The sequence below is a fragment of the Vidua macroura genome, chromosome 28 (genome assembly GCF_024509145.1).
Source record: "Vidua macroura isolate BioBank_ID:100142 chromosome 28, ASM2450914v1, whole genome shotgun sequence".
Classification (NCBI taxonomy): Eukaryota; Metazoa; Chordata; class Aves; order Passeriformes; family Viduidae; genus Vidua; species Vidua macroura.
In genome coordinates this window covers 4,672,126-4,697,803 of record NC_071598.1, presented here as the reverse complement: position 1 = coordinate 4,697,803, position 25,678 = coordinate 4,672,126, and the positions used below count along the sequence as shown (strand labels likewise).

General features: G+C 52.7%; 2 protein-coding genes across 6 annotated transcripts in view; one reads left to right on the top strand and one right to left on the bottom strand.

Moving 5' to 3' along the window:
- Positions 1–25,678, top strand: part of SLC4A5 (solute carrier family 4 member 5) — a 68,046-nt gene that overhangs the window by 4,480 nt on the left and 37,888 nt on the right. For 3 of the 5 annotated variants that reach the window (XM_054000810.1, XM_054000811.1, XM_054000815.1), the window contains exons 2-4: positions 12,855–13,085; positions 13,719–13,938; positions 17,981–18,031. The gene's annotated coding sequence lies outside the window, so the exon portion shown is untranslated. The remainder of the gene's footprint in view (positions 1–12,854; positions 13,086–13,718; positions 13,939–17,980; positions 18,032–25,678) is intronic. The other 2 variants (XM_054000813.1, XM_054000812.1) reach the window with 2 other exon arrangements.
- Positions 594–10,565, bottom strand: TACR1 (tachykinin receptor 1). Its single transcript, XM_054000816.1, has 5 exons — positions 10,153–10,565; positions 6,906–7,100; positions 3,512–3,662; positions 2,747–2,943; positions 594–2,148 (listed from the first exon to the last, which is right to left on the bottom strand). The coding sequence occupies exons 1-5, from the start codon at positions 10,548–10,550 to the stop codon at positions 1,854–1,856; spliced, it is 1,236 nt and encodes a 411-aa protein (XP_053856791.1). The 5' UTR covers positions 10,551–10,565; the 3' UTR covers positions 594–1,853.

Below are 25,678 nucleotides of genomic sequence, written 5' to 3'. Positions count from 1 at the left end.
ATCTGAATCCCACTGGAATGGGATGGGATGATCCCAAAAGAGAAAACGGCTCCATGGGGATCTGAATCCTGCCGGGATGGGGGATCCAGCCCGGTGTTCACAGGAAGCTCGGCCAGGAACATGTGGATGTTCATCCCTTCCCTCCTTTTTCTCGGATAAAATCACCAATGGAAAACCAACAGCCGGAGCTTACTGGGCCCGTGGGATTGAGCTGAGCCCGGGAACGCTGCTTTAATTAAAATCCAGAATTCCAGCCAGCCAGAACCACCAGCGGGGGCAGGATGCTTCTGCAATTCCCACCTGGAATGTCCCGCTTGGAAAAGCATGGATTGTGCGTTCCCAGCCGAGCAGCAGGATTTGGGAATCCCAGCCCGGGAAGGGGAGCCGGACTCCATCAGGGATACATCCCAGCCCTGAGTTTGAGGAGGAATTTTGGGAATTGTCCCTTTTCCTGTTTCGGTGACATTTCAGGGCAAACCCCTCCCACAGAGGGTGCCCCAAACCCATCATCCATCTTTTTTATGGAATTTTAGCTTTTCCACCTCTTCCCGCTCCCACCCCTCCTCCCCTTGCTAAAGGATAACAAACCATTCTCCACATCAAAGGAATATTTATCCATGAAAATCCACACTGGGACAATCCCGAGACACTTTGGGAAGGATGGTTGCGTTCTCTCTCTTGGGATGTTCCCATGGGAAGAACTTCCCAGAAAGCTCCCTCCAGCTGCCGACATCCTGAATTCCCCAGGGATGTCACAGTCACAGAGATGGGATTTGGGGATGGATATTCCAGTGGGAATGGGATTTGGGGTGGATATTCCACAGGAATGGAATTTGGGGGGATATTCCACGGAAAAGGAAGATTCCCATGCTAAACTTTGCATTATAATGATTATGTCCATTTTTCAGCTGGACACGGGATTTTGGGGCAGGGTTTGGGAGAGGAATAAATCCTAAAATCCCAGAATCCTGGATTGGGGAAGACTGGAAGGGTCCATGGTGGGTCCTGAAGGCTGAAAATTGGATTTTTTTTGGATTAGGGTGATTTTAATGGGAAATAAACCCCAGGAGCTCCCGGGCTGGGCTCTGTGACCTCACACCAAGGCTCCAGCAAGGACACGGAAATCCCAAAAAAACCAAATCCCGTCATTCCCTGTGGGAATGCCCTGTAAACAGCAGATCCTGCACTTCCATCTTGGAACGCTCCGCTGTGAGGAGCCCTCGAGGGACAGAAAACAAAAACAACAGTAAAGACAAGGATGGGCGGGGCAGGCCTTGTATCCACAGCAATCCCAGAAAAACGCTCCGAACAATGGGAATGGCTCCCGGATGGATCCTCGGCTGCAGCTTCCAAAGGCGCCGCTGGATCCTTGGCTGCGGCTTCCAAAGGTGCCACGGTTCTTCTGCCAAACAGACCCAAACCAGGGCCAGGCCTGTTTGAATCCCAAAATCTACGCTGTGGCCAATGACTCCCTGTGGAGCTGGAAAAAGCCTTTTTGGGATTTTGGGATTCAAGATAGATCCCCCTGGATATCCAGCAGGGAGAATGAAATTAAGGATGGGAGGAGGGAGGTGCAGGATGGGGTCGTTTTCCGTGGGGTGGGATGCACCGAGAGGTCCCTCCTGCCTCGCAGAGAGCACGGAAGTGCCGGCCAGCGTTGGAATTCCGGAGGAAAACCCGGCTCTGTCCCGTTCCTGCATCCCCTTCATCTCCAGCCAGGCAGTGAAAACATTCCTGGCGTCCAGCCCCACAGCGGAACTCATCCCAAGGAAAAGAGATGGGAAAACAGCGCGGGAAACGCCGGCACGGCACAAGCAGGGCGGTGACACCAAGGTGGCACTGAGGGGACATTCCTAGGTGAGGGTGTTGGAGTAGAAGCTGAAGCTCTCGGAGACCGTCTTGGAGTCGCTGCGGGAGGAGCCGTTGGAGGTCATGTCCAGGGAGAGCCGCTCGGCCCGGCCGGGCTCGTCCGGCTCCTCGTCGGCCGCGCCGAGTGCCGAGGCCACGGTGGTGGTGTCCATGCGGCTGAGCTTGGACACGGAGCTGTGTGTGTGCAGGAAGCGTGCCGAGCGCAGCTCCAGCCCCTCGTACTCACCGGCACTGACCCACGGGCACCACCGGAATGCGTGCTTGAATCCCACCCGGAACCTGGCCACAGGGGTGGGATGGACACGGGCATGGACGGGGAAAGATGTGGGCATGGCCAAAGGAGTTGGGATGGATGTGGCCAAAGCAATGGGATGGAGATGGCCAAAGAAATTGGGATGGACATGGCCCCAGGAATTGGGATGGACATGGAGATGACCAAAGGAATTGGGATGGATATGGCCAATGGAACGGGATGGACATGGAGATGGCCAAAGGAATGGGATGGACATGGCCAAAGGAAGGGGATGGACATAGAGATGGCCAAAGGAAGGGAGAAATAAAGCTGAGCTTTTCTAAACATGACAGAATTGTGATCTTTCACTGAGGGGAGGAAAAACCCACCAAGAAATGGAAAACCCCCTGAGAAATGGAAAACCCACTGAGAAATGGAAAATCCCCCTCTAAACCCCAGTTAGGAGATGGTTTTTTTTCCGTTGATGTTTGCCCTCAAAATCCACAGGGATTAGGAAAGACTCCAGGTGAGAATTGTGCCACCCCCACCTCTGCTGGAAGTGGCAGAGGGCGGGACAGAACCATCCCAAAAAATCCCCATCCATGCTCTCCTCCGGGACCCCGCGCCGCGTTGCCGAGCTCCCACCTGTCGTTGAGGCAGCAGTAGATGATGGGGTTGTACATGGTGGAGCTCATGGCCAGCCACATGACGGCCAGGTAGACCTGCTGGATGAAGCTCTGCAGGTACCACTGGGGCTGCAGGTACTGCAGCGTGAAGTAGACGTGGTAGGGCAGCCAGCAGAGCGCGAAGGTGCACACCACCATGATCATCATCTTCACCACCTGCCACGGGAGAGGGCGATCCTGCAGCCATTCCACTCGGGAATGGCCTTTCCAACCGGGAATGTGCGGGCAGCATCTTGGTTACATCACGTTTGTGGAGATGGTGTCCTAAACCCATCCATCAGTCATTCCACCCTCTGGAATGATGTTTCCAACCGGGAACACATGGTCAACATCCATGTGTTGAACCACACCTGTGGAGGAGGTGTCCAGAGGACTCTGCTCCATCCTCAACCACCAAGTCCTCACCTGCTCCCTAATGAAGGGTTTGGGGCTGGGACTGGCTGGGATTGGCCAGGAATTCTGGATCCAGCCTCTCCCAGAATTCCTCACCTTGTGGAGATTGGCCAGGAATTCTGGATCCATCCCCTCCTGGAATTCCTCACCTTGTGGAGATTGGCCAGGAATTCAGGATCCAGCCCCTCCCGGAATTCCTCACCTTCCTTTTGTCCAAGACTGCTCATGGTTGGGATTGGCCAGGAATTCTGGATCCAGAACTTCCCAGAATTCCTCTCCTTGTGGAGATTGGCCAGGAATTCTGCATCCATCCCCTCCTGGAATTCCTCACCTTCCTCTTGGCCGACACCTGCTCGTGGTAGCGGTCGGAGGAGTCTCCGGGGATGGCGCTGGCCCAGAGTGTGCGGCCAACGGCGGCGTAGGCACAGCCGATCACCAGCAGCGGCAGCAGGTACAGCAGCACAGTCATGGAAAAGTGGTACCTGGAAAAAAATGGGATAGTCCCTGAGGATCCAGCAGCACGGACATGAAGAAATGGCGGGACCTGGAAAAAAATGGGATAATCCCTGAGGATCCAGCAGGACGGTCATGGAGAAATGGTGGGACAGGGGAAAAACTGGGATTATCCTTAAGGATCGAGCAGGACAGTCATGGAAAAGTGGTGGGACCTGGAAAAAAGATGGGATAATCCCTGAGGATCCAGCAGGAAGGACATGGAAAAATGGTATCTGGAAAAAAACAGGATAATCCCTGAGGATCCAGCTGGATGGACATGGAGAAATGATGGGACCTGGAAAAAATGGGATAATTCCTGAGCATTGGAAATGCTGTGGAAGCACTGGGAATGCTGTGGGAATGCCATGGGAAATCTGGGAATGCCGTGGATCAGTGAGGACTTCTGTTGGAGAGGAGTTGGTTTAAAAGGAAATCCAATAATTCCGGGTTTAAGCACAGGAGGGGATGGAGGCTTTAACCTTGCGGAAAATCCTGGAAAATCCTCTCTTCCCTAAGAACTGAGTCCACAAATATGGCTGGAAAACTTCCCAAATCCTGCCTGGTTAGCGGGAATCTTATTCCCAAGGTTTTGGGGCCTCTGGGTGGATTTTTGGGCTCCAAAAGATTTTTGGGCTCCCAGCTCCTTTAACTTTCCAAGGATTTGGACTCCAGTCCAGGCCCTGTTCCCGCTCCTCTTCCCGGGAGGTTGGATTGAATCCTGGCTCCAGAGGGTGAGGAGTGGCTCTGGGAATTCTCCCGCAGGGATCGGGGCTGGCCCTGGCCCTGCTGCTGCTCGGTACCGGAATCTGATTTTCCCGGCCCTAATTCCATTTGGGATGGGCTCGGCGGGGCTGGATTTCGTTTCGCTCATTCCAGAGGCGTCTTGGCGGCTCCGGAGGAGGATTTTGTTGCTGTTCCCATGGAATTCCGGATCCTCCGAGCGCTGCAGGAATGTCTGGAGGAGCTGCGGGATAACGTCAGCAGCACAGAGCCCCGTTCCCAGAGGAGTCTGGGCTCCGAGAGCCCTTCCAGACAGCTCCGGGAATCCTTTTGGGATGCCAGGCATGAAAAGCAGTTCTGCCTGCAGCATTCCCGGGATCGCAGCACTCCGGGAGGTTTGGGGTTTGCAGCTGGGAGGGTTTTAGGATCTGGTGTGGGATGGAGGATCCCATGGGGATCGCAGGATGCTGGAGGATGGAGCTGCCACCTCCTTTTCCCTGGGAATCCTGGGAATGTTGGCATGGAAGGGACATCCCTGAATTCCCAGGGGACCCAGGGGTGGCTTCTCCCTCCCCTCAAAACCCCAAATGAAATTCCTGATCCCTTTGGGAAGCAGGGATCAATGGCTGGATCCAATCCTGCAGAATTCTCAGCTCTGGGATGTTTTCCAGGGAAAAACCCTCTGCACACCAGGCTTGTGCTCCCCGGAGGTTTTCCAAAGGAATTCCCCCCCAAAGTGTTGGAATTCTCCTGTTTTCCCTGGTTTTTCCTCCTCTTTTCCCTGGGAACTGGAAAAAGGATGGAATTTTTTTCCTTCTGGCACCACAAACGGTGCAGCTGCCACTGCAGCGTTCCCGGAATATCCACTCCGAGGGCATGGAGCGGGGAAGGGGCTGGAATGACGCCTCTGGAATGACCCAAACACCTGTCCCGAGTTATTTAGGGCAGGAAAATCCCATCCCGGGATTCCCGAGGACTGGAGACGCCGCCGAGCCACGAGTTCCTCCCAGTCCCCAAATTCTTTGGGATTTGCCATCCTGAAGCTGCTGAGGATCTCCTTTCCCAGTTTTCCCAGTTTCTCCAGTTTTCCCAGTTTCCTGGAGTGCGGGATGCGGATCCCTTGTGGATTTAAAGGCGCCGTTTTCCTTTGGGATCAGCCTTTGGAAAAGCCACTCGAATGATCCATCCCAGTCAGCAGCTGCCTCATTCCGGGCTGGGAATCTGGGAATATTCTGGGATGGAATGGTGCCACTGCCTCATTCTGGGCTGGGAATCTGGGAATATTCTGGGATGGAAGAACGGTGCCACTCGGGGAATGAGGTGACAAAGGACACGGGGAGGGTTTGGCACTGGCCACTCCTGGATCTGACACCTGCCCTGGCTCCAGTGAAATTCCAGAGCGGAATTCCAGAGCCCCCAGTTCCTCCCTCCTCAGGGCTGGAGATCACAAACTCCTTTTTTATTCCCTTCTTTATTCCCTATTTTATCCCCTATTTTATTCCCTTCTTTAGTCCCTATTTTATTCCCTTTTTTATTCCCTTTTTTGTTCCCTTTTAAAAATCCCTTTTTCATTCCTTTTTTTATTCCCTATTTTATTCCTCCCCCACCCTTTCTTTCCTCAACACCTGACATTTAACTCCCCTTGGCAAACCATTCCCAGACCCTTTGGAAATTCAGGAGTTCCCTTCCCCTTTCCCCCTTTTTTTCCTCCTCTTTTTCCCCCTTTTTTCCCCTCCCCCCCCCCTTTTCTCCCCCTCTTGTTTCCCCTTTTCCACCCCTTTTTTTCCTCTTCTTTTCACTTTTCCTCTTCTTTTCCTCATTTCCCCCTTTTTCCCCTTTTATTTCCTTTTTCCCCTTTTATTTCCTCTTTTTTTCCTCTTCTTTTCCTCTTTTTCCCCTCTTTTTCCCTCTTTTTCCCTCTTTTTTCCTCCTTTCATTTTACTTTTCCCTTTCTTTCCCTCCTTTCCCTTCCCCCATTCCCATTTTCCCCCCTTTCCCTCCTCCTTTTCCTTTTCTCCTTTCCCTTTCCCCCCTTTTTTCCTCTTCTTTTCCTCTTCTTTCCCCCTTTTCCCCTCTTTTCTCCCCTTTTTTCCCTTTTATTTCCTCTTTTCTCCTCTTCTTTCCTCTTTTTTCCCCTTTATTTTTTCCTCTCCTTTTCCTCTTTTCCCCCTATTTTTTCCTCTTTTTTTTCTTCCTTTCTCCCCTCTTTTTTTTCCTTTTCTTTCCCCTTTTATTTCCTGTTTTCTCCTCTTCTTTTCCTCTTTCCCCCTATTTTTCCTCTTTTTTTCCTCCTTTTCCCCCTCTTTTTCTTACCTGTTCTTTTATTTCCTCTTTTTTCCTCTTCTTTTCCTCTTTTCTCCCTACTTTTTCCTCTTTTTTCCTCCTTTCATTTTACTTTTCCCTTTCTTTCCCTCCATTCCCTTTTCCCCCCTCCCTTTCCCCTCTCCATTCCCCCTGGATCTGCCCTGTTTCCCCCCTTTTTCACCCCGTTTTTCCCTGTTCCCACTCACGTTTTCCCGGACATGGCTCCTCCGGGCTCCGGCCACTCCACGAGGCAGACGAGGCGTCCCGGGAGCTCAGCAGTGACGGAGAAATATCCCTGGGGAAAGGCCAGCAGCAGCGCCAGCAGCCAGATCAGCCCGATCAGAGCCTTGGTGGCCGCGGCCGAGAGGCGCGGCCGGAGCGGGTGGATGATGGCCATGTACCTGGGCGGGGAAAAACGGGAATTGGGAAAAATGGGAAATCCCAGTGTTCCCTTTGGGAAAAACGGGAATTGGGGCCGGAAAATCCCAGGGTTCTGGCTCTGGGAACAGCGGGAATTGGGGCTGGAAAATCCCAGTGTTCCCTTTGGGATAAAATGGGAATTGGGGCCGGGAAATCCCATGTTCCCTTTGGGAAAAACGGGAATTGGGGCCGGGAAATCCCGGGGTTCCCTTTGGCATAAAATGGGAATTGGGGCCGGGAAATCCCAGTGTTCCCTTTGGGATAAAATGGGAATTGGGGCCGGGAAATCCCATGTTCCCTTTGGGAAAAATGGGAATTGGGGCCGGGAAATCCCGGGGTTCCCTTTGGCATAAAATGGGAATTGGGGCCGGAAAATCCCAGGGTTCCGCCTCTGGGAACAGTGGGAATATGGCGTGGAAAATCCCAGGGTTCCTTTTGGGAAAAGTGGGAATCAGGGCTGGAAAATCCCAGAGTTCCAGGTCTGGGAACAGCAGGAATATGGACTGGAAAATGCCAGCATTCCCTTTAGGAAAAATGGGAGTTGGGGATGGAAGATCCTGGGGTTCTGGCTCTGGGAACAGCAGGAATCAGGGCCGGAAAATTACAGGGTTCCAGCTTTGGGAACAGTGGGAATATGGCCAGAAAATCCCAATGTTCCAGCTTTGGGAACAGCAGGAATGGGAGCTGGGAAAATCCTGGGGTTCCCTTTGGGAAAACAAAGGATGGGGCGGGAATTTGGGAGCTGAGGGAGCTGCCGGGCCCTGAATTCTTTGGGATTTTCCTGAGGCTCTTTCCGCAGTGCCAGCCCCGATCCCGAATTTCCTGCCATTGTCCTGAGTGTTTGGAACAACTTCCGGCTGTTTTCCTTTCGTGCCCGGGGCTGGAGCAGCTCCAGGGGAAGGAGGGGATGGAGGAGCTTCCAGCAAAAATCCCGCATGGATCCACGATGGATCCCACAGAAAATCCCACTGGGGATTCCCGGGGGAGCTGTGGGTTCCCCTGGATCCTGGGAAGTGCCCAGGGCTGGGCTGGAGGGGTCTGGGGCAGCCTGGGATAGGGATGGTGGGACTGGGTGGGATATGAGATCCTTCCCAATCCCAGCCAGTCCAGGACTTTGGGAACACAACACTTGTTCCATGCTGCCTCCCTGATTTTTGGTGGGATTTGGGAATTCCAGCCCCAACTGAGAATTCTGAATCTCAATCGTGGCTCTGGCTCTCCCCATTCCCAGTCCCATTCCCAATCCCATTCCCAGCTCTTCCCATTCCCAGCTCTGCCCATTCCCATTTCTAGCTTTCCCCATTCCCAGTCCCATTCACAGTTCTCCCCATTCCCAATTCCATTCCCAGCTCTGCCCATTCCCAATCCCATTCCCTGCTCTGCCCATTCCCATTCCCAGTCCCATTTCCAGCTCTTCCCATTCCCATTCCTAGCTCTCCCCATTCCCATTCCCATTCTCATTTCCAGCTCTCCCCATTCCCATTTTCAGCTCTCCCCATTCCCATTCTCATTCCCATTCCCAGCTCTCCCCATTCCCATTCTCATTCCCATTCCCAGCTCTCCCCATTCCCCCAGATCCTCCTGCTGCCGGCCTGGAGCGATTCCTCCCTCCCAGGCTCCTGGAACTCATTCCAGCTTTTCCTGCCTTTCAGCTCCCAGCCAGAGGAAAAAGAGGAATTTTCCCAAGCTTTGGAGGGGTTGAGGATGGGATTTGGGATTTGTTCCCTTCCCCATTCCTGGATGGAATTTGGCATGCAGCACATGGAGGCTGCAGCTTCCAGGTGGGAGCCTGGGTTTTTTTTTTGGAAAACTGAGCCTCTCTTCAGGGTTTGCAGGTGCAGGATGATTTTTTGGGAATGCTAATCCTCAAAAAATTCCAACCCTGGCCTCCCAGACCTCCCTGTTTTACTGCAGCTTCCCTGGGTTTGCTTTCCTGGTTTTTTTTTTTTTTTGTGTGGATCAAAGGCTGTAAATTAAATTATTCACCCCCAAAAATAATCCCTGGAATTCATCCCAGCCCCAAAGGGGCTTTTCCAGCTGATCCCAAGGATCCTCCTGGAACCGCACCAGGGAGAGGAACTGGAAATATCCCGGTTTTTATTGATGATTGCCTCAATTCCTGTGGATTTTAGGGAGAGGATTGGGTGACAAAACCAAACCTGGGGCTGTTTGTAACGCCCAGGGAGCCTCATCCACCGCCGGCCCTGCTTCCTGCAGGGAATCCTGGAGCCAGAAAAGGGCAGGAAAAGCATCCTCCCCCCGGGATCCCGGCCAGAATTCCCTTTATTCCCTGGGAACAGGGAGAGGAGGCAGAGCCTGGGAACGAGAGGGAGCCACGAGGGCGGCTCCGGAGCTGTGATTTGTCCTGGGGCTCCAGGGGGAAATGTCCCCAAATTCCTGGGAAGGGAACGGACTTCCTGGGGGTTCTGGGGATTTGGGGCCCCCCAGTTGCACTGCGGGCTGGCTGAGCTTGGGATCACGGCTCCAGTGGGATCTGGGATCTGGCTGAGCTTGGGATCATGGATCCAGTGGGACCTGGGATGACGGATCTAGTGGGATCTGGAATCACAGCTCCGGTGGGATCTGGGATCATGACTCCAGTGGGATCTGGGATCCAGCTGATCTTTTGATCATGGATCCAGTAGGATGTGGGATCACAGCTCCAGTGGGATCTGGGATCCAGAGGAGCTTGGGATCATGATCCAGTGGGATCTGGGATCATGGGCACAGTGGGATCTGGGATCCAGCAGGAAATGGGCAGGGAAAACGCAACCCTGGACTCACCTGTTCCTGTGCTCCAGACAGGGATTGACCCTGTGACCCCGTCACTGACCTGTCCCCGTGGTCTGGCCAGGACTGACCCCATCACTGACCTGTCCTTGGCCTCTGGCCAGGACTGACCCTGTCACTGACCTGTCCTTGGCCTCCAGCCAGGACTGACCCCATCACTGACCTGTCCTTGGCCTCTGGCCAGGACTGACCCCGTCACTGACCTGTCCCCAGGCTCCGGCCAGGACTGACCCCGTCACTGACCTGTCCAGCGCGATGGCCGTCATGGAGTAGATGCTGGCGAAGACGGCGGCGATGGGGAAGAAGTTGTGGAAGCGGCAGTAGGCGGGCCCGAAGTACCACTCGTTGTGCACGGCGTAGCTGAAGTTCACCACGGTGTTGAGCGCGGCCATGGCGGCCTCGGCGAAGGCCAGGTTCACCAGGAAGTAGTTGGTGACCGTGCGCATCCGCTTGTGCGCCAGGATGATCCACATGACCACGGCGTTGCCCACCACGGCCACCACCACGATGAGGGCATAGGCCACGGCCCACAGGGCCACCTGCCACGGTGGCTGCACGAACGGGTTGGCCCAGGACTCGTTCAGGGAGGCGTTGAGGGGCTCCAGCTCCAGCTCAGCCACCAGCAGCGGGGACTCATCCATGGCCCGGGGAGATCGGGGCGAGGGACCTCCGGAACGGCAAGATTGGGGTGAGGGATCTCTGGATCGGCAAGATTGGGGTGCAGGGACCTCTGGATCAGCCAATTTGGGGTGCAGGAATTTCCTGGATCAGCAAAATTGGGGTGAGGAATCTCTGGATCAGCAAGATTGGGGTGCAGGGACCTCCGGATCAGCAAAACTGGGGTGAGGGATCTTTGGATCAGCAAAACTGGGGTGCAGGGACCACCTGGATCAGCCAATTTGGGGTGCAGGAAGTTCCTGGATCAGCTAATTTGGGGTGCAGGAACCTCCAGATCAGCAAGATTGGGGTGAGGGATCTCTGGATCAGCAAAACGGGTAAGGGACCTCCTGGCTGAGCCAGTTTTGGGTGCAGGGCCTTGCTGGTTTAGGGTGCAGCAGGATCAGTGCACAGCCAATTTGGGGTGCAGGGACCTCTGGATCAGCAAGACTGGGGTGAGGGACCTCCGGATCAGCCAATTTGGGGTGCAGGAAGTTCCTGGATCAGCAAGATTGGGGTGCGTGGCTGCTTCAGGGCATTGGCACCTCCCAGTTTGGGGTGCAGAACCTGTCTGGGTCAGGGTGAAGCGGATTTGGGGTGCAGAACCCGGCAGGGTGCTGAGGGTTTGGGGTGCAGAGCCTGTCTGGGTCAGGGTAGAGCAGGTGTGGGGTGCAGAACCCGTCTGGGTCAGGGTGAAGCGGATTTGGGGTTCTGGTCCTTCCAGTGTCTGGGGGCAGCTGGAGCCGCGAGCGCAGCCATGGCACAGCTGGGTCGGGGTGCGGGTCCCTCCCGGTTCAGGGTGCGGGTCTCTCCTGGTTTGGGGTGCGGGTTCTGCCCGGTTCGGGGTGCGGGACCCTCCCGGTTCGGGGTGCGGGTCTCTCCTGATTTGGGGTGCGGGTCTCTCCTGGTTTGGGGTGCGGGTTCTACCGGTTCGGGGTGCGGGACCCTCCCGGTTCGGGCACGGCTGGCTCAGCGTGCGGGGCTGGTTCAGGGTCCGGGTCCCTCCGTGCTCGGCTGCGGCTTCCCCAGGGTTCGGATTCCTACCGGTTCGGGATGTGGGTCCTGCCCGGTTCGGGATGCGGGGCCTGCCCGGTTCGGCACCAGACTGGGCTGCAGGGGCAGCGCAGCAGGTGCGGATGCCTCCCGGTTCGGGACTCGGTCGGTTCGGGAAGCAGCCGGTTCAGGGTGCGGCTCCTCTTGGTACCTGCTGCAGCCGGTTCCGGATGCAGATTCCCCGGTTCGGGATGCGGATTCCCCCTGGTTCGGGATGAAGACGGTTCCGGATGCGGTCGGTTCGGGATTCAGGCGGTTCCGGATGCGGATCCCCGCTCGGTTCGGGATGTGGATCCCCACTCGATTCGGAATGCGGATTCTCCGGTTTGGGATGCGGATCCCCGCTCGGTCCTGGCCGCCGCCGGTTCCGCCGGTTCCGCCCGGCCCAGCCGCGGGTTCGGGGCGCAGCCGGTGCCGCGGACCCGACTGCGGCGGGCGAGGCACGAGCGGCGCTTTTATGGGCGGCGCGGGCGGTGCCAGAGCGGGGCGGGCAGAGCCGGTGGGGGACAGCCCTTCCCCGGTCCCCGGTCCCTTCTGTCCCCTCCCCTTGGACCCCCTGTCCCCTCCCCTTATCCCCCCACCGTTCCCCGGATCCCTCTGTCCCCTTCTCCGGTTCCCCCCTTGCGCCCCTCCGTCCCCTCCCCTTGTCCTCCCCCCCATCCCCCGGAACCCCCCCAGTTCCTCCCCCGGTCCCTTCTGTCCCCTCCTCTTGTCCCCCTCTGTCCCTCTCCCGGTCCCCCCCGTCCCCTCCCCTTGTCCCCCGGTCCCCTCCCCGTTCCCGGGGGGCTCCTCAGGCGCCGCCGCCGCCGTTCCGAGCTCCGCTGGCAGCGGCTCCTCCGCCTTTCCAGGCACCCCCCATCCCAAATTAACCTCCCCCCCCATCCCCTCTCCCACCTTTCCCCCCTCCCAAAATCTCCCCGGGCACTTTTGGGGCCCGACTCCAAAATCAGCGGGAATGTAAAGATCCCGGTAACGGCAAAGCTCTGGGGCTTTATCGATGATTTTATTGATTATTGGTTGATTTCATCTTTATTAATCCCGAGCCTTTTCAGCCTCCCCCAAAAAAGGGGCTGGAAAATCCTTCTCCATGAAATTCCTTCTCCATGAAAATTCCTCTCCATGAAATTCCCTCCCCATGAAATTCCCTCTCCCTGAAATTCCCTCTTCTCCCCAATTAATTTAATTAAACTGGGATCAGGGAATTGTCCCTTCCCGCAGCCCAGCTTTGTTTCCAGGGATTTGAACTCTGCTGCTGCCAGATCCATCCCGGCCCTGCTGCTCCAGCCGGGAATTCTGCCAGGAACGCTGCCGGGAATTCTGCCAGGAGCGCCGCTTTCCCCTTGGGAATTCTGCTGCTCCCTCGGGATGCGCCGCCGCTTTTCCTCGGGACTCGCCCGGGGAGGTCGCTCCGGTGTGGCCGCGGGTGATCCCAAATCCCGGATTTGGGGACGAGGAGCCTCTCCCAGGTAAATTCCGGAGGAATTCGGGCCGGGAGCTGTGCGTGGGGAGGAGCCACTGGAATTCTTCGTTCCCAGAGCGATCCTGGGCTTTATTCCAGGCGGGAATAAAGAAATTCTCGGCGTTCCCAGGGGGATCCAGAGGGGCTGGGCCGGGCGCTCCTCCCGCTCCATCCCGGGAATGCTGCTCGATGGCAGCATTCCCTAAAAACCTGGGAATGGGAGAGCTGGGAATGTGGGAATGGGAGCTGGGAATGTGAATTAGGAGCTGGGAGTAGAAACTGGGAATGTGGGAATGGGAGCTGGGAATGTGAACTGAGATTGTAGGAATGGGAGCTGGGAATATGGGAACTGGGAGCTGGGAATAGGAACTGGGAATGCGGGAATGAGAATGTGGGAATGGGAGCTGGGAATGGGAGAATGTGGGAATGGGAATGTGGGAATGGGAGCTGGGAATGAAGGAATGGGAGCTGGGAATAAGAATGTGGGAATGGGAGCTGGGAATGTGGGAATGGGAGAATGTGGGAATGGGAATTGTGAATGAGGTAATGGGAATGTAGGAATGGGAGCTGGGAATGTGGGAATATGGGAATGGGAGAATGTGGGAATGGGAAATCGGCCCCAAGTTCAAATTCCCCGCAGGAATTCCAGCCGGGAAGAGCCGGGAGATCCAATTCCTGCAGGAATTCCATCTGGGAGTTCCAATTCCTGCAGGAATTCCAGCCAGGAAGGAGCTGGGAGTTCCAATTCCTGCAGGAATTCCAGCCGGGAAGAGCCGAGGATGGCCCGGACCTGCCGTGATTCCCACTTTTATTACTACGGCATCAAATTTGTGCTCTCCGCCTACACCACGCTCTTCTCGGTATGTTTTTTCCCTATTTTTTCCCAATTTTCCCCTATTTTTTCCCTATTTCCCCCCTATTTTTTCCCTATTTATTTTCCCCCTTTTTCCTCCCATTTCCCCCCATGTTTTCCCATGTTTTTTCCATGTTTCTCCCAACCAGATTTGGCTTTTCCAGCCCCTTTCGCTTTTCCACCTCCCAGTTTCCCCTTCCCAAACCCCAAATCCTTCAGGAAAACCCGCGGTGCCTCCAAACCCTCGGGGCCAGCTCCAAACGTGGCGATTTTGGGCTCCAAACGTGGCGATTTTGGGGTGAACCTGCGGCTTTTGGGGTTTTTTCCAAGCACATCCTTCCCCGTGGTTCCTTCGTGGTCACGAGTCCCATTTAGAGCAGAAAAAAAACGAGAAAAATCCCTTTTTTTTTTCACCTCCCCAAGTGCCCCCTGCAGACATCTAGAGGGTTTCAGCCACATTTTTGTCAGAAAAATTGCAAATAAATTGATTTTTAGGTGGTTTTGAAGCCTTGGACTCTGATCCAGGGTCACCTTCATGGAGGGAATTCCATGGATCCAGGGTTACCTCCATGGTTTGGAAATTCCATGGATCCAAGATCACCTCCATGGTTTGGGGATCCATGGAGGGAATTCCATGGATTCCAAGTCCAAACCGTGTCTGGGAGGTCTTAAGGAGGGAATTCCATGGATTTGGAGTCACTGTCATGGTCTGGGGATCCGTGGAGGGAATTCCATGGATCCAAGGTCACCTCTGTGGTTTGAGGATCCATGGAGGGAACTCCATGGATTTGGAGTCACCTCCATGGTTTGGGGAGCCCAAGGAAGAAATTCCATGGATTTGGAGTCACTGTCATGGTTTGGGGACCCCAGGGAGGGAATGCCATGGATCCAGGGTCACCTCCGTGGTTTGGGGATCCATGGAGGGAATTCCACGGTATTTTCCCTCCCGAGATCTGTCCCGGGATGCGAATTCCCAAGGAAAGGAGAATTCCCAGGAACATCGAATTCCCAGGCACAGCCAATTCCCAGGAGCAGTGCCTCCCCCTCCCTGGCCAGCCAGGTTTTGTGGGAACGGGGCGGTGAAAAGCCGGGAATTGCTGAGGGCAGGAAGAGGAAGAGGAGGGAGCAATCAGAGCCCTTGTGGCATCGGGAATTGTCCCTTCCAGGAGAATCCCCGGGAACAAAAGCAATCAGGGAAAGAGGCCCTGGAGGAGCTCTTGGAGCTGAGCTGGGCCTGGCAGCTGCGGCTTTTGGGGTTTTTTATGGAAAAAACAGGGAAATTGTGTTTGAAAAGATCCAGGATTGTGTTTTAAAGGATTGGGGAATTGGATTTAAAAGGATCCCAATTTGTGTTTTAAAGGATCCGGATTTGGATTTAAAAGGACCCGGATTTGTGTTTAAAAGGATTTGGATCGTGTTTAAAAGGATCCGGATTTGTGTTTAAAAGGATTTGGGATCAAGGATCTGGGATTTGTGTTTTAAGGGATCTGGGATTTGTATTTAAACCTGGATTTGTGTCCAAAGGATCTGGGATCGGTATTTAAACCTGGATTTGTGTCCAAAGGATCTGGGATTGGTGTTTAAACCTGGATTTGTGTTCCAAAGGATCTGGGATTTGTGTTCCAAAGGATCTGGGATTTGTGTTCCAAAGGATCTGGGATTTGTGTTTAAACCTGAATTTGTGTTCCAAAGGATCTGGGATTGGCGTTTAAACCTGGATTTGTGTTTTAAAGGATCTGGGATTTGTGTTCCAAAGGATCTGGGATTTGTGTTCCAAAGGATCTGGGATTGGTGTTTAAACCAGGATTTGTGTCCAAAGGATCTGGGATTGGTGTTCAGTAGGAGCTGGGCTGCTTTCTCCCCTGCTTTCTCCCCGGAGCCGTGGAATTCCCGCTGGAATTGCGGATGATTTGTGCCCGCTTGGATGGAGCTGACAGCTCCATCCATCTCCCGCCTCCGCTCCCGTTTATCCACCGGGAACAGCCGGTCCCAAATCCCCGGGATCGGGATCGATGGCCTGGAAACCCCAACCCACGGGATTTGTGCTCTGCAGGGACGGGAATTAACCCCAAATCTGCTCTGGGGGGACAGGAATTAACCCCAAATCTGCTCTGAGGGGACAAGAATTAATTAACCCCAAATCTGCTCTGGAGGGACAGGAATTAATTAACCCCAAATCTGCTCTGGGGGGACAGGAATTAATTAACCCCAAATCTGCTCTGGAGGGACAGGAATTAACCCCAAATCTGCTCCAGAGGGACAGGAATTAATTAACCCCAAATCTGCTCCGGAGGGACAGGAATTAATTAATCCCAAATTTGCCCCAAAGGGACAGGAATTAATTAACCCCAAATTTACTCTAGAAGGACAGGAATTAACCCCAAATCTGCTCCAGAGGGACAGGAATTAATTAACCCCAAATTTGCTCTGGAGGGACAGGAATTAATTAACCCCAAATCTGCTCTGGAGGGACAGGAATTAACCCCAAATCTGCTCCGGAGGGACAGGAATTAATTAACCCCAAATTTACTCTAGAAGGACAGGAATTAACCCCAAATCTGCTCTGGAGGGACAGGAATTAATTAACCCCAAATCTGCTCCAGAGGGACAGGAATTAATTAACCCCAAATCTGCTCCAAAGGGACAGGAATTAACCCCAAATCTGCTCCAAAGGGACAGGAATTAACCCCAAATTTGCCTCGGAGATGGAGGAATTAACCCCCCAAATTTGGTGTCTCAGGGCTGGAATGTCTGGATTTGGGAATAATTAACGAGGAACAAAACCTCGGAGCTCGTTCAGGGAGGGAAGGAGCAGCTCCCGGGAGGGGTTCATCAGTTCCTGAGGTTGCTGCGGGAACTGGGATTGATGAGCTCGTTAGCGGCCGCGTTAATTGAATCGGAATCGAGCTGCTCTTCCTGACTCAGCATCCAGAGCCAGAGAATTATTTCCTTGGGAAGTTTCTCCAAGAAATCTGGAATTTGTTTGGAGCTTTGTGCTGGGGGAGACCCTCGAGCTCCTTGCCAATCCCTTCCTGATCCCTTCCCAATCTTCCCTGATCCCACCCCAGTCCCTTCCCAGTCCCTTTCCAATCCTCTCTGGTCCCTTCTCGGTCCTTCCCAATCCCTTCCTGATCCCTTCCCAATCTTTCCTGATCCTTTCCCTGATCCCTTCCTGATCCTTCTCAGTCCATTCCTGTTCTCTTCCCGGTCCCTTTCCGATCCTCCCTGGTCCCTTCCCAATCCTTCCTGATCCTTCCTGATCCTTCCCAATCTCCTTCCCGATCCTTTCCCGATCCCTTCCTGATCCCTTACCAATCTTTCCTGATCCCTTCCCAGTCCTTTCCCATGGGAGGGAAGGGACCGGGATCCTTCCCAAGTGAAGGGACTTGATCTTTCCCAATCTTCTTCCTGATCCCTTCCCAATCTCCTTCCTGATCCCTTCCTGATCCTTCCCAATCCCCCCTGATCCTTCCTGATCCCTTCCCCAATCCCTTCCCGATCCCTTCCCCGATCCCTTCCCAGTCCATTCCTGATCCCTTCCCAATACCCCTTGATCCTTCCCAGTCCCTTCCCAATCTTCCCTGGTCCCTTCCCGATCCCTTCTCCGATCCCTTCCCAATCTCCTTCCCAGTCCATTCCTGATCCCTTCCCAATCCCCCTTGATCCTTCCCAGTCCCTTCCCAATCCTCCCTGGTCCCTTCCTGATCCCTTCCCAGTCTTTCCTGATCCTTTCCCAATCCTTCCCAGTCCCTTCCCAATCTCCTTCCTGATCCCTTCCTGATCCTTCCCAATCCCTCCATATCCTTCCGGGTCCCTTCCCAATCCCTCCTGGTCCCTTCCTGATCCCTTCCTGATCCTTCCCAATCCCCCCGATCCCATCCTGATCCCTCCCGATCCCCTCTCCGGGATGGACGGTGACCCATGGGGACACCAAGGCGGAATTTCAGTCAAAATTCCAGGAAAAGCCGAAATTCCGGTGAGGAATTCCTGGCTGCCTGGTGTCCCCGTCGGACATGGAGCTGGGATCATCCGTCCTTTCCCCATTCCAGTTCTTCTGGGTGCTCCTGCTGATCCTCCTGGAGATCGTCTTCGAGAGCAAGGTGGGACAGGGACAGCCCCGGGAATTCCATCGGCGTTCCCGGGAATTCCATCGGCGTTCCTGAAAACGGGATCGTCATTCCCAAACACGAGATGGTCATTCCCAAGAATTCCATCATCATTCCCAAAACCAAGATGGTTATTCCCAAAAATTCCATCATTTTTCCCAAAAATGAGATGGTTATTCCCAAAAATGAGATGGTTATTCCCAAAAATTCCATCATCATTCCCAAAAATGAGGTGGTTATTCCCAAAAATTGAACCGCTATTCCTGAAAATGGAATGGTTATTCCCAAAAATTCCATTGTCATTCCCAAAACAGGAATTTTTATTCCTGACCATGGCTTGGTCATTCCCAAAACCAGAATGGTCATTCCCAAAAATTGAGTTTTTATTCCCAAAAATGGAATTGTCATTCCCAATATTCAAATTGTTATTCCCAAAACCAGAATGGTTATTCCCAAAAATTGAGTTATTATTCCTGACCATGGGATTGTCATTCCCAAAAATTGAATTTTTATTCCTGACCATGGAATTGCCGTTCCCAAAAATTCCATTGTCATTCCCAAAACTGGAATTGCAGTTCCTCGGGATGGAACTCCGGGATGCAGCGGGAGCTTTAAAGTTAATTTTTAATTTAAAAATATATCAATATTAATTATATAAATTAAACAAATTTAAAATATATCAAAAGTGGATTAAGCCCCAGATAAAGAGGGAATTGTGGAAAGCACAAATCCCCCGGAACAGTCAAACCCCCGGGCCCAGAATTAATCGGATTCCAGCTGAAATCAGCTGGAATTAATGCTGATATGCAGATCAGCTTCGTTGATATGCAAATGAGGCCGGGGGTTGGGATCCTGGGGAGGGAGGTTCAGCTCCCACCTGAGAAATGGGGATTTAATTCCAGAGGGATTCTCAAAAAGGGAATTGCCATTCCCAAAAATGGAATTATTATTCCCAAAAATGGAATGGTGATTCCCAAAAACGGAATGGTCGTTCCCAAAAATCAAATGGTGATTCCCATAAATGGAATTGTCATTCCCAAAAAATGGAATGGTCATTCCCAAAAATGAATGGTGATTCCCAAAAAGGGAATTATGATTCCCAAAAATGGAATGGTGATTTTCAAAAATGGAATGGTCATTCCCAAAAACGGAATGGTGATTCCCAGAAATCGAATGGTCATTCCCAGAAATCAGATGGTGATTCCCAAAAATGGAATGGTGATACCAGAAAATGGAATGGTCGTTCCCAAAAAGGGAATGTTCGTTCCCAAAAAGGGAATGGTGATTCCCAAAAATGGAATTATCATTCCCAAAAATCGAATGGTCATTCCCAAAAATAGAATTATCATTCCCAAAAAGGGAATGGTGATTCCCAAAAACGGAATGGTCGTTCCCGAAAATCGAATGGTGATTCCCATAAATGGAATTGTCATTCCCAGAAATGGAATGGTCATTCCCAAAAAATGGAATGGTGATTCCCATAAATGGAATTATCATTCCCAAAAATGGAATGGTGATTCCCGAAAATCAAATGTTCCCATCCCTGAGGTGTTTCCCTTGGATATCTTCACCTGCTTTGGGATATTTTGGGTTTTGCCTCCCTGAGCTCAGCCCTGGGGGATTTTTTTGGGAATTATCCTGGGATTTGTGAAAAGTGAAAAATGAAAATCCCAAAATTTGAGGAAGGAATTCTGGGACTGGGGAGCAGAGCTCAGTTTTGAGCATTCCCAAATGGGAAAAAAACTGGAAAATCCCAACATTTGAGGAGGAAATTCTGGAAATCCAGGAGTTGGAAATCTGTGCCTGGGATGGAGCAGAGCAGTAGGATCCCAAGAATTTCTCCTGCTTTTCCATGGAAAACAGGAGCAGAGAGAAAAACCCTTCAAAATCTGTTCCTGGATAAGTTCGGTGCTTAAAATCCTTTTTTCCCCCTGCTTTTCCAAGCACTCCAGCCTTTCCTGGCCATTCCAGGGTTTTTTTTTGGGGGGGGGAATCTCCAATTCCGATTGCTTTCCGTGGGGAGGGAGAAGCTGCTCCAGACCTGGCTCGTTTTTATTCTGTGGAGGACACGGAGTGACTTTGATTGGAATTTTTTATCTTCGCTGTGGGAAAAAAAAGATTTTTTTTAAATTGATCTTTTTTTCCCCCTTTTGTAGCTGCAGGATTTGATCCCAATTTATCCTGACGGGAAGAGAATTCCTTGAGGGGCTGACTGGGGATTTTGTGGGATTTTGTGGGGTGGCTGAGAGCCACCAAATCTATCCCTGCCTCGGGAAAAGCCGGATTTGTCCCCTGGAATTAAAGCGTGGAAGTGGGGATGGATCTAAGGCATGCCCAAACCCCTCAAAAATGGGAAAAAAATGGGAAAAAATGGGGGAAAATGGGGGAAAATGGGAAAAAAATCCCTTTTTTTTTTTTTAACCTTCAACTTCCCTGGGAGCAGGGAAAAATTGGGAAGTGGAAATGCAGGGAAGGGGATTGGAATTCTAGGGAATTCCCAAAATTCCCCTTCCCCTTATCCCAGGGTGGCCTTGGACACTTCCAATGGATCCAGCTTTTCTGGGAATTCCATCCCAGCCCTCCCAGGGAGGAATTCCCATGATCCCAATTAACAATGATCCCAATTAATGATTACTCCAATTAATGATGATCCTAATTAATGATCTCCCACTATCCCTGTGCCCACGGGAATCCATTCCCTGTTCTCCCAGGGCTGATTCCAAACCCCTTTTCCAAGATGTTTAAGGAATTTCCAGAGCTGGAAAATTCCCTGGGAATTCCATCCCTGCCCTTCTCAACCTTCCCAGGGAGGAACTCCCATTTTCCCAATTAGTGATGATCCCAATTAATGATCCCTGTGCCCATGGGAATCCATTCCCTGTTCTCCCAGGGCTGATTCCAAACTCCTTTTCCAGGATTCCTGGGAAATCCTGAAATTCCAGGGAAATCCCAAAATTCCAGAGAAATCCCCTCTGCCCCACTCCTGCTGCGTGCACGGGGTGAGCACGGAAAAATCCCAAAATTCCCGGGGAATGCCAAAATTCCCACGAAATCCCCTCTGCTCCATTGTCCTTGGGGTGAGCTGGGAAAAATCCCAAAATTCCCAGGGAAAAATCCCAAAATTCCCAGGAAATCCCAAAATTCCAGAGAAATCCCCTCTGCCCCATTGTCCACGGGGTGAGCCGGGAAAAACCTCAAAATTCCCAAGAATCCCCAAATTCCAGGAAAATCCCCTCCAAAATTGCACGGAGCAAAATTTTGCTTAAAATTTCTTTCATCCAACCCCAAAACTTTGCAAAAAATTCGTTTCATCCGAGGCTGCTCCTGCGGGGATTCCGGGCCAGGACAGAAAATCCCGGAAAATCCCAAAATCCCAAATTTCCCAGTGAGGATTTTGGGAGAAATTTGGGAAAAATCCCAAAGTGGCTCTGCCGAGCTCGGCTCTGCGGGAGCACCAGCCAGGAGAATTCCAGGAGAATTCCTCGTCAATCCCGTGGCTTTTAATGGAAAACCGGGGAAATGTGAAGGGGTTTAATTGGCCTGATATGCAAATGAGATGCAGATTTTTCGCTTCTGGCTAATCAAGGCCTTGATGAAGGGGTGGAGTCGGGGATTCCTGCCGCGAGGAAGGGCTGCAGGGAGCCCAGGAGCTTTTCTGGGTATTTTTCCACTCCCGTGGATTTTTTTGGGGACAATTTAGTAAAAAAAACCCCAAAAAAATTCAGCAGGGAGAGGGAAAAACCCCCTCAATGCAGAGGGGGAGAATTTGGGGAATTTTTTTTGGGAATGCTGGAGGTGGGGCTGGAGCAGCCTGGGATGTTGGGATGGGATGGGATTCACGGCCCCTTCCCACCCAAACCCTGCCAGGACTCCCCGAGCTGGGTCTGGAGGCTGCTCCAGGAGGAAAATGATCTTCTCATCCCAAAATCCCACCGTGGCCGGGGCTGGCTGGGTTTAATCCCAGAGCTGGGACAGGAAAAGTCTTGTTGGGATCCAGCATCGATTGAGCAGGAGCTGCTCCTGAATCTGGGATCCCCCAAATCCAGGAGCATCCCGGCCCTTTCTAACGGGAAAACCCCAATCCCATCAGAGAGGTTGTGTTCGTTTTCCATTCAGAGCCAGGCACAAACTCCACCTTGATCCATTTCTGGAATTCTCTTTTTTCCCATTCCTGTGTTCCTTCCATGCCCTTCATCCCCCCCCTCCCCCATTCCCTGTCACTCCTGAGGATCTTCTCATCCCAAAATCCCACTGTGGCCGGGGCTGGCTGGGTTTAATCCCAGAGCTGGGATGGGGAGAATCCTGCCAGGATCCAGCACTGATTGAGCAGGAGCTGCTCCTGAATCTGGGATCCCCCAAATCCAGGAGCATCCCAGCCCTTTTTAATGGGAAAACCCCAGTCTCATCTGAGAGGTTGTGTTCATTTTCCATTTGGAGCTAGGCACAAACTCTGCCTCTGGAGCTTCTTTTTTCATCCCTGGAATTCTCTTTTTTTCCATTCCCGTGTTACCTTTGTGCCCTTCATTCCCCCCATTCCCTGTCACTCCCAAGGATCTTCTCATCCCAAAATCCCACCGTGGCCGGGGCTGGCTGGGTTTAATCCTGGAGCTGGGACAGGAAAAATCCCGCTGGGTTCCGGCACCGATTGAGCAGGAGCTGCTCCTGAATCTGGGATCCCCCAAAGCCAGGAGCATCCCGGCCCTTTTTAATGGGAAAACCCCAATCCCATCGGAGAGGTTGTGTTCGTTTTCCGTTCGGAGCCAGGCACAAACTCCACCTTGATCCATTTCTGGAATTCTCTTTTTTTCCCATTCCTGTGTTACCTCCATGCCCTTCATCCCCCCATTCCCTGGCACTTCCAAAAATCCCGCCATGGCCGGGGCTGGCTGGGTTTAATCCCGCTTTTCCAGCAGAGCAGCCGAGCTCATCCATCCCTTTCCTGCCTCCAGCTGCGCTCTCCAGGGGCCGGCGACGTGCTCGGGGTGGAAATGAGCCTCAAAAACTCCGCCCTTGTTCTTCCAGCAGCTTTCAGGGAATGCGGCTCCAGCTCGTTCCTTCCCGGAATTTCTTTTCCAGGGATTGTTCTCAGGGTGTTATTCCAGAGAATTCTGGAATGGTTTGGAGCTTCAGGATCCTGTCCCACCCCTGCCATGGGCAGGGACAATTCCCACTGTCCCAGGCTGCTCCCAGCCCTGTCCTGGACAATTCCAGGGATCCAGGAGCACCCACAGCTCCTCTGGGAATTCCATCCCAGCTCCCCGCACCCTCATTCCATCCCAAAATCCCATCTCAATCTCCCCTTTCCCAGTGGGAAGCCATTCCCTGTGTCCTGTCCCTCCATCCCTTATCCCAATCCCTCTCCAGCTCTCCTGGAGCCCCTTCAGGCCCTGGAATGTGCTGGAAGCTCTCCCTGGATCCCTCCCTTCTCCAGAGGAACATTCCCAGCTCTCCTGGAATTTCCCTTCTCCAGGTGAACATTCCCAGCTCTCCCTGGAACTTCCCTTCTCCAGGTGGCCATTCCCAGCTCTCCTGGATCCTTCTCCAGGTGAACATTCCCTGGAATTTCCCTTCTCCAGGTGAACGTTCCCAGCTCTCCCTGGAGCCTTCCCTTCTCCAGGGGAACATTCCCAGCTTTCCCTGGAACTTCCCTTCTCCAGGTGGCCATTCCCAGCTCTCCTGGAATTTCCCTTCTCCAGGTGACCATTCCCAGCTCTCCAGCCTGGCTCCAACCCAGGATCGCTCCCTGCCCCTCTCAGCCACTGCAGTGACACAGAACCAGCAGCAGCAGCAGCACCTCTGCAATCCTCGTTTTTCCCCTTCAAATCCAGCAGTTTTTTTCCCACCCCCAAGAAGCAGAAAGTGCCGCATCCAGCAGAGCCAGCGGCTCCCGGAGGTCCCTGCCGAGGGCTCGCATCCCATCCATCCCCCGGAATTATTTTTCCCTCTTTCCCATCCATCCCCTAGAATTATTTCTCCCTCTGTCCCATCCATCTCTGTGTGGGGGCGGCCGCTTCCTCCCCGGAGCGTCGATCCCGGAGATGGACGACTCCATTCCGTGAAAAACGCGGAATTTTCCCTCTGGCCGGCCGTTCTCCCGGCCGGTACCTCCATCTCCTGGTGACAGGGATGGAAAACGTTCCCTGCGCAAGGGGAACGTTTCCTTGGAAGATTAATTTGGGATTCGGTCGTTCTCCAACCTCCCCCACGGCTCCGGGGGATCCTCGAATGGCTGCCGAGCGTTATCGGGGCGGGAGAAGGGAACGAACGGGATTTTTCCATCTCAGCTCTCCAGAAATCCCAGTTTTTAGGGAATGGAAAGCCAAAAAAGGAGAAAAAAAAAAAACCAAACCAAACGCTTTGGGCTTTGTTAACTCTGGGAAAGCTGGGAATGGTTCGGCATTCCCAGTGTGAGCAGGAATGTTCCCGGATTTCCATGGAAAAGGGATTTTTTTGCAGGGAATTTGGAGTCAGGCACAACCCATCTCTAAGGGAAAACCTCCGTGGACTTCCAGGCCCTTTTTCCTTTGGAAATGGGGTGAAAATGGAACTTGGAGGCTTTTCCTTCATTCCCAAGCCCCGTTCCCAGAGGAGGAGGAGGAGAGGAGCGTCCTTCGCTTCCTGGGAGGATTTGGGGTCGTTCCCAGCGGAAAACCAATCCCAAGGAACCAACGGAGACCCCACGAGCTAAGCTGGGCTTTGGGATGGAGCTGAGCCTTGGGATGAGGTTTAGAGGAACCACGGAGCGCTTTGGGTTGGGAGGGGCCTTCGGGACCGTCCCATTCCGTGGAATTCCCACTGGAATTTTATGGATTCCCTCTCTGCGCAAAACCCCCGGGATTTATTTACCCCCTGTGGGAGCAGCTTTTCCGTGGATTTCCCCCACCCTGGGCACTCAAACCCCGCAGCAAAAAGCCTGGCAAGGGTGGAATTCCAGCCAGGAATTCCCTGAATTCCAAATTCCCGGCTCCCCGTCCAAGAGAAAATTCCGCTTTTTCCTTTCTCCTTTTCCTGGTTTGTGCCGTTTTCCTGCGGCGCCTCCCGAGCCCGGCGGTGCCGTAAAAGCCGATATTGGAAACATCCATAAGCGCTGGCACGTCAACGGCCACGAACGGCCCAGGGGATTTGGGAACGGGATCGGAATGACTTCATTCCCTTTTATTCCTCGTTTTCTCTGGGATTTGGGATCTTGAATGATTTTATTCCCTCTTATTCCCCGTTTTCTCTGGGGTTTGGGATCCTGACTGAGGGGTTTCGGTGGTCATTTATTCCCTTTTATTCCCCATTTTCTCTGGGATTTGGAATCTTTAATGATTTAATTCCCTTTTATTCCCTGTTTTCTCTGGGATTTGGGATCCTGAATTAATTTATTCCCTTTTATTCCCCGTTTTCTCTGGGATTTGGAATCTTGAATGATTTTATTCCCTTTTATTCCTCATTTTCTCTGGGATTTGGGATCTTGAATTATTTTATTCCCTTTTATTCCTCATTTTCTCTGGGATTTGGAAACTTGAATGATTTTATTCCCTTTTATTCCTCATTTTCCCTGGGCTTTGGGATCCTGAGGGGTTTGGATGATTTATTCCCTTTTATTTCCCGTTTTCTCTGGGATTTGGAATCTTGAATTATTTTATTCCCTGTTTT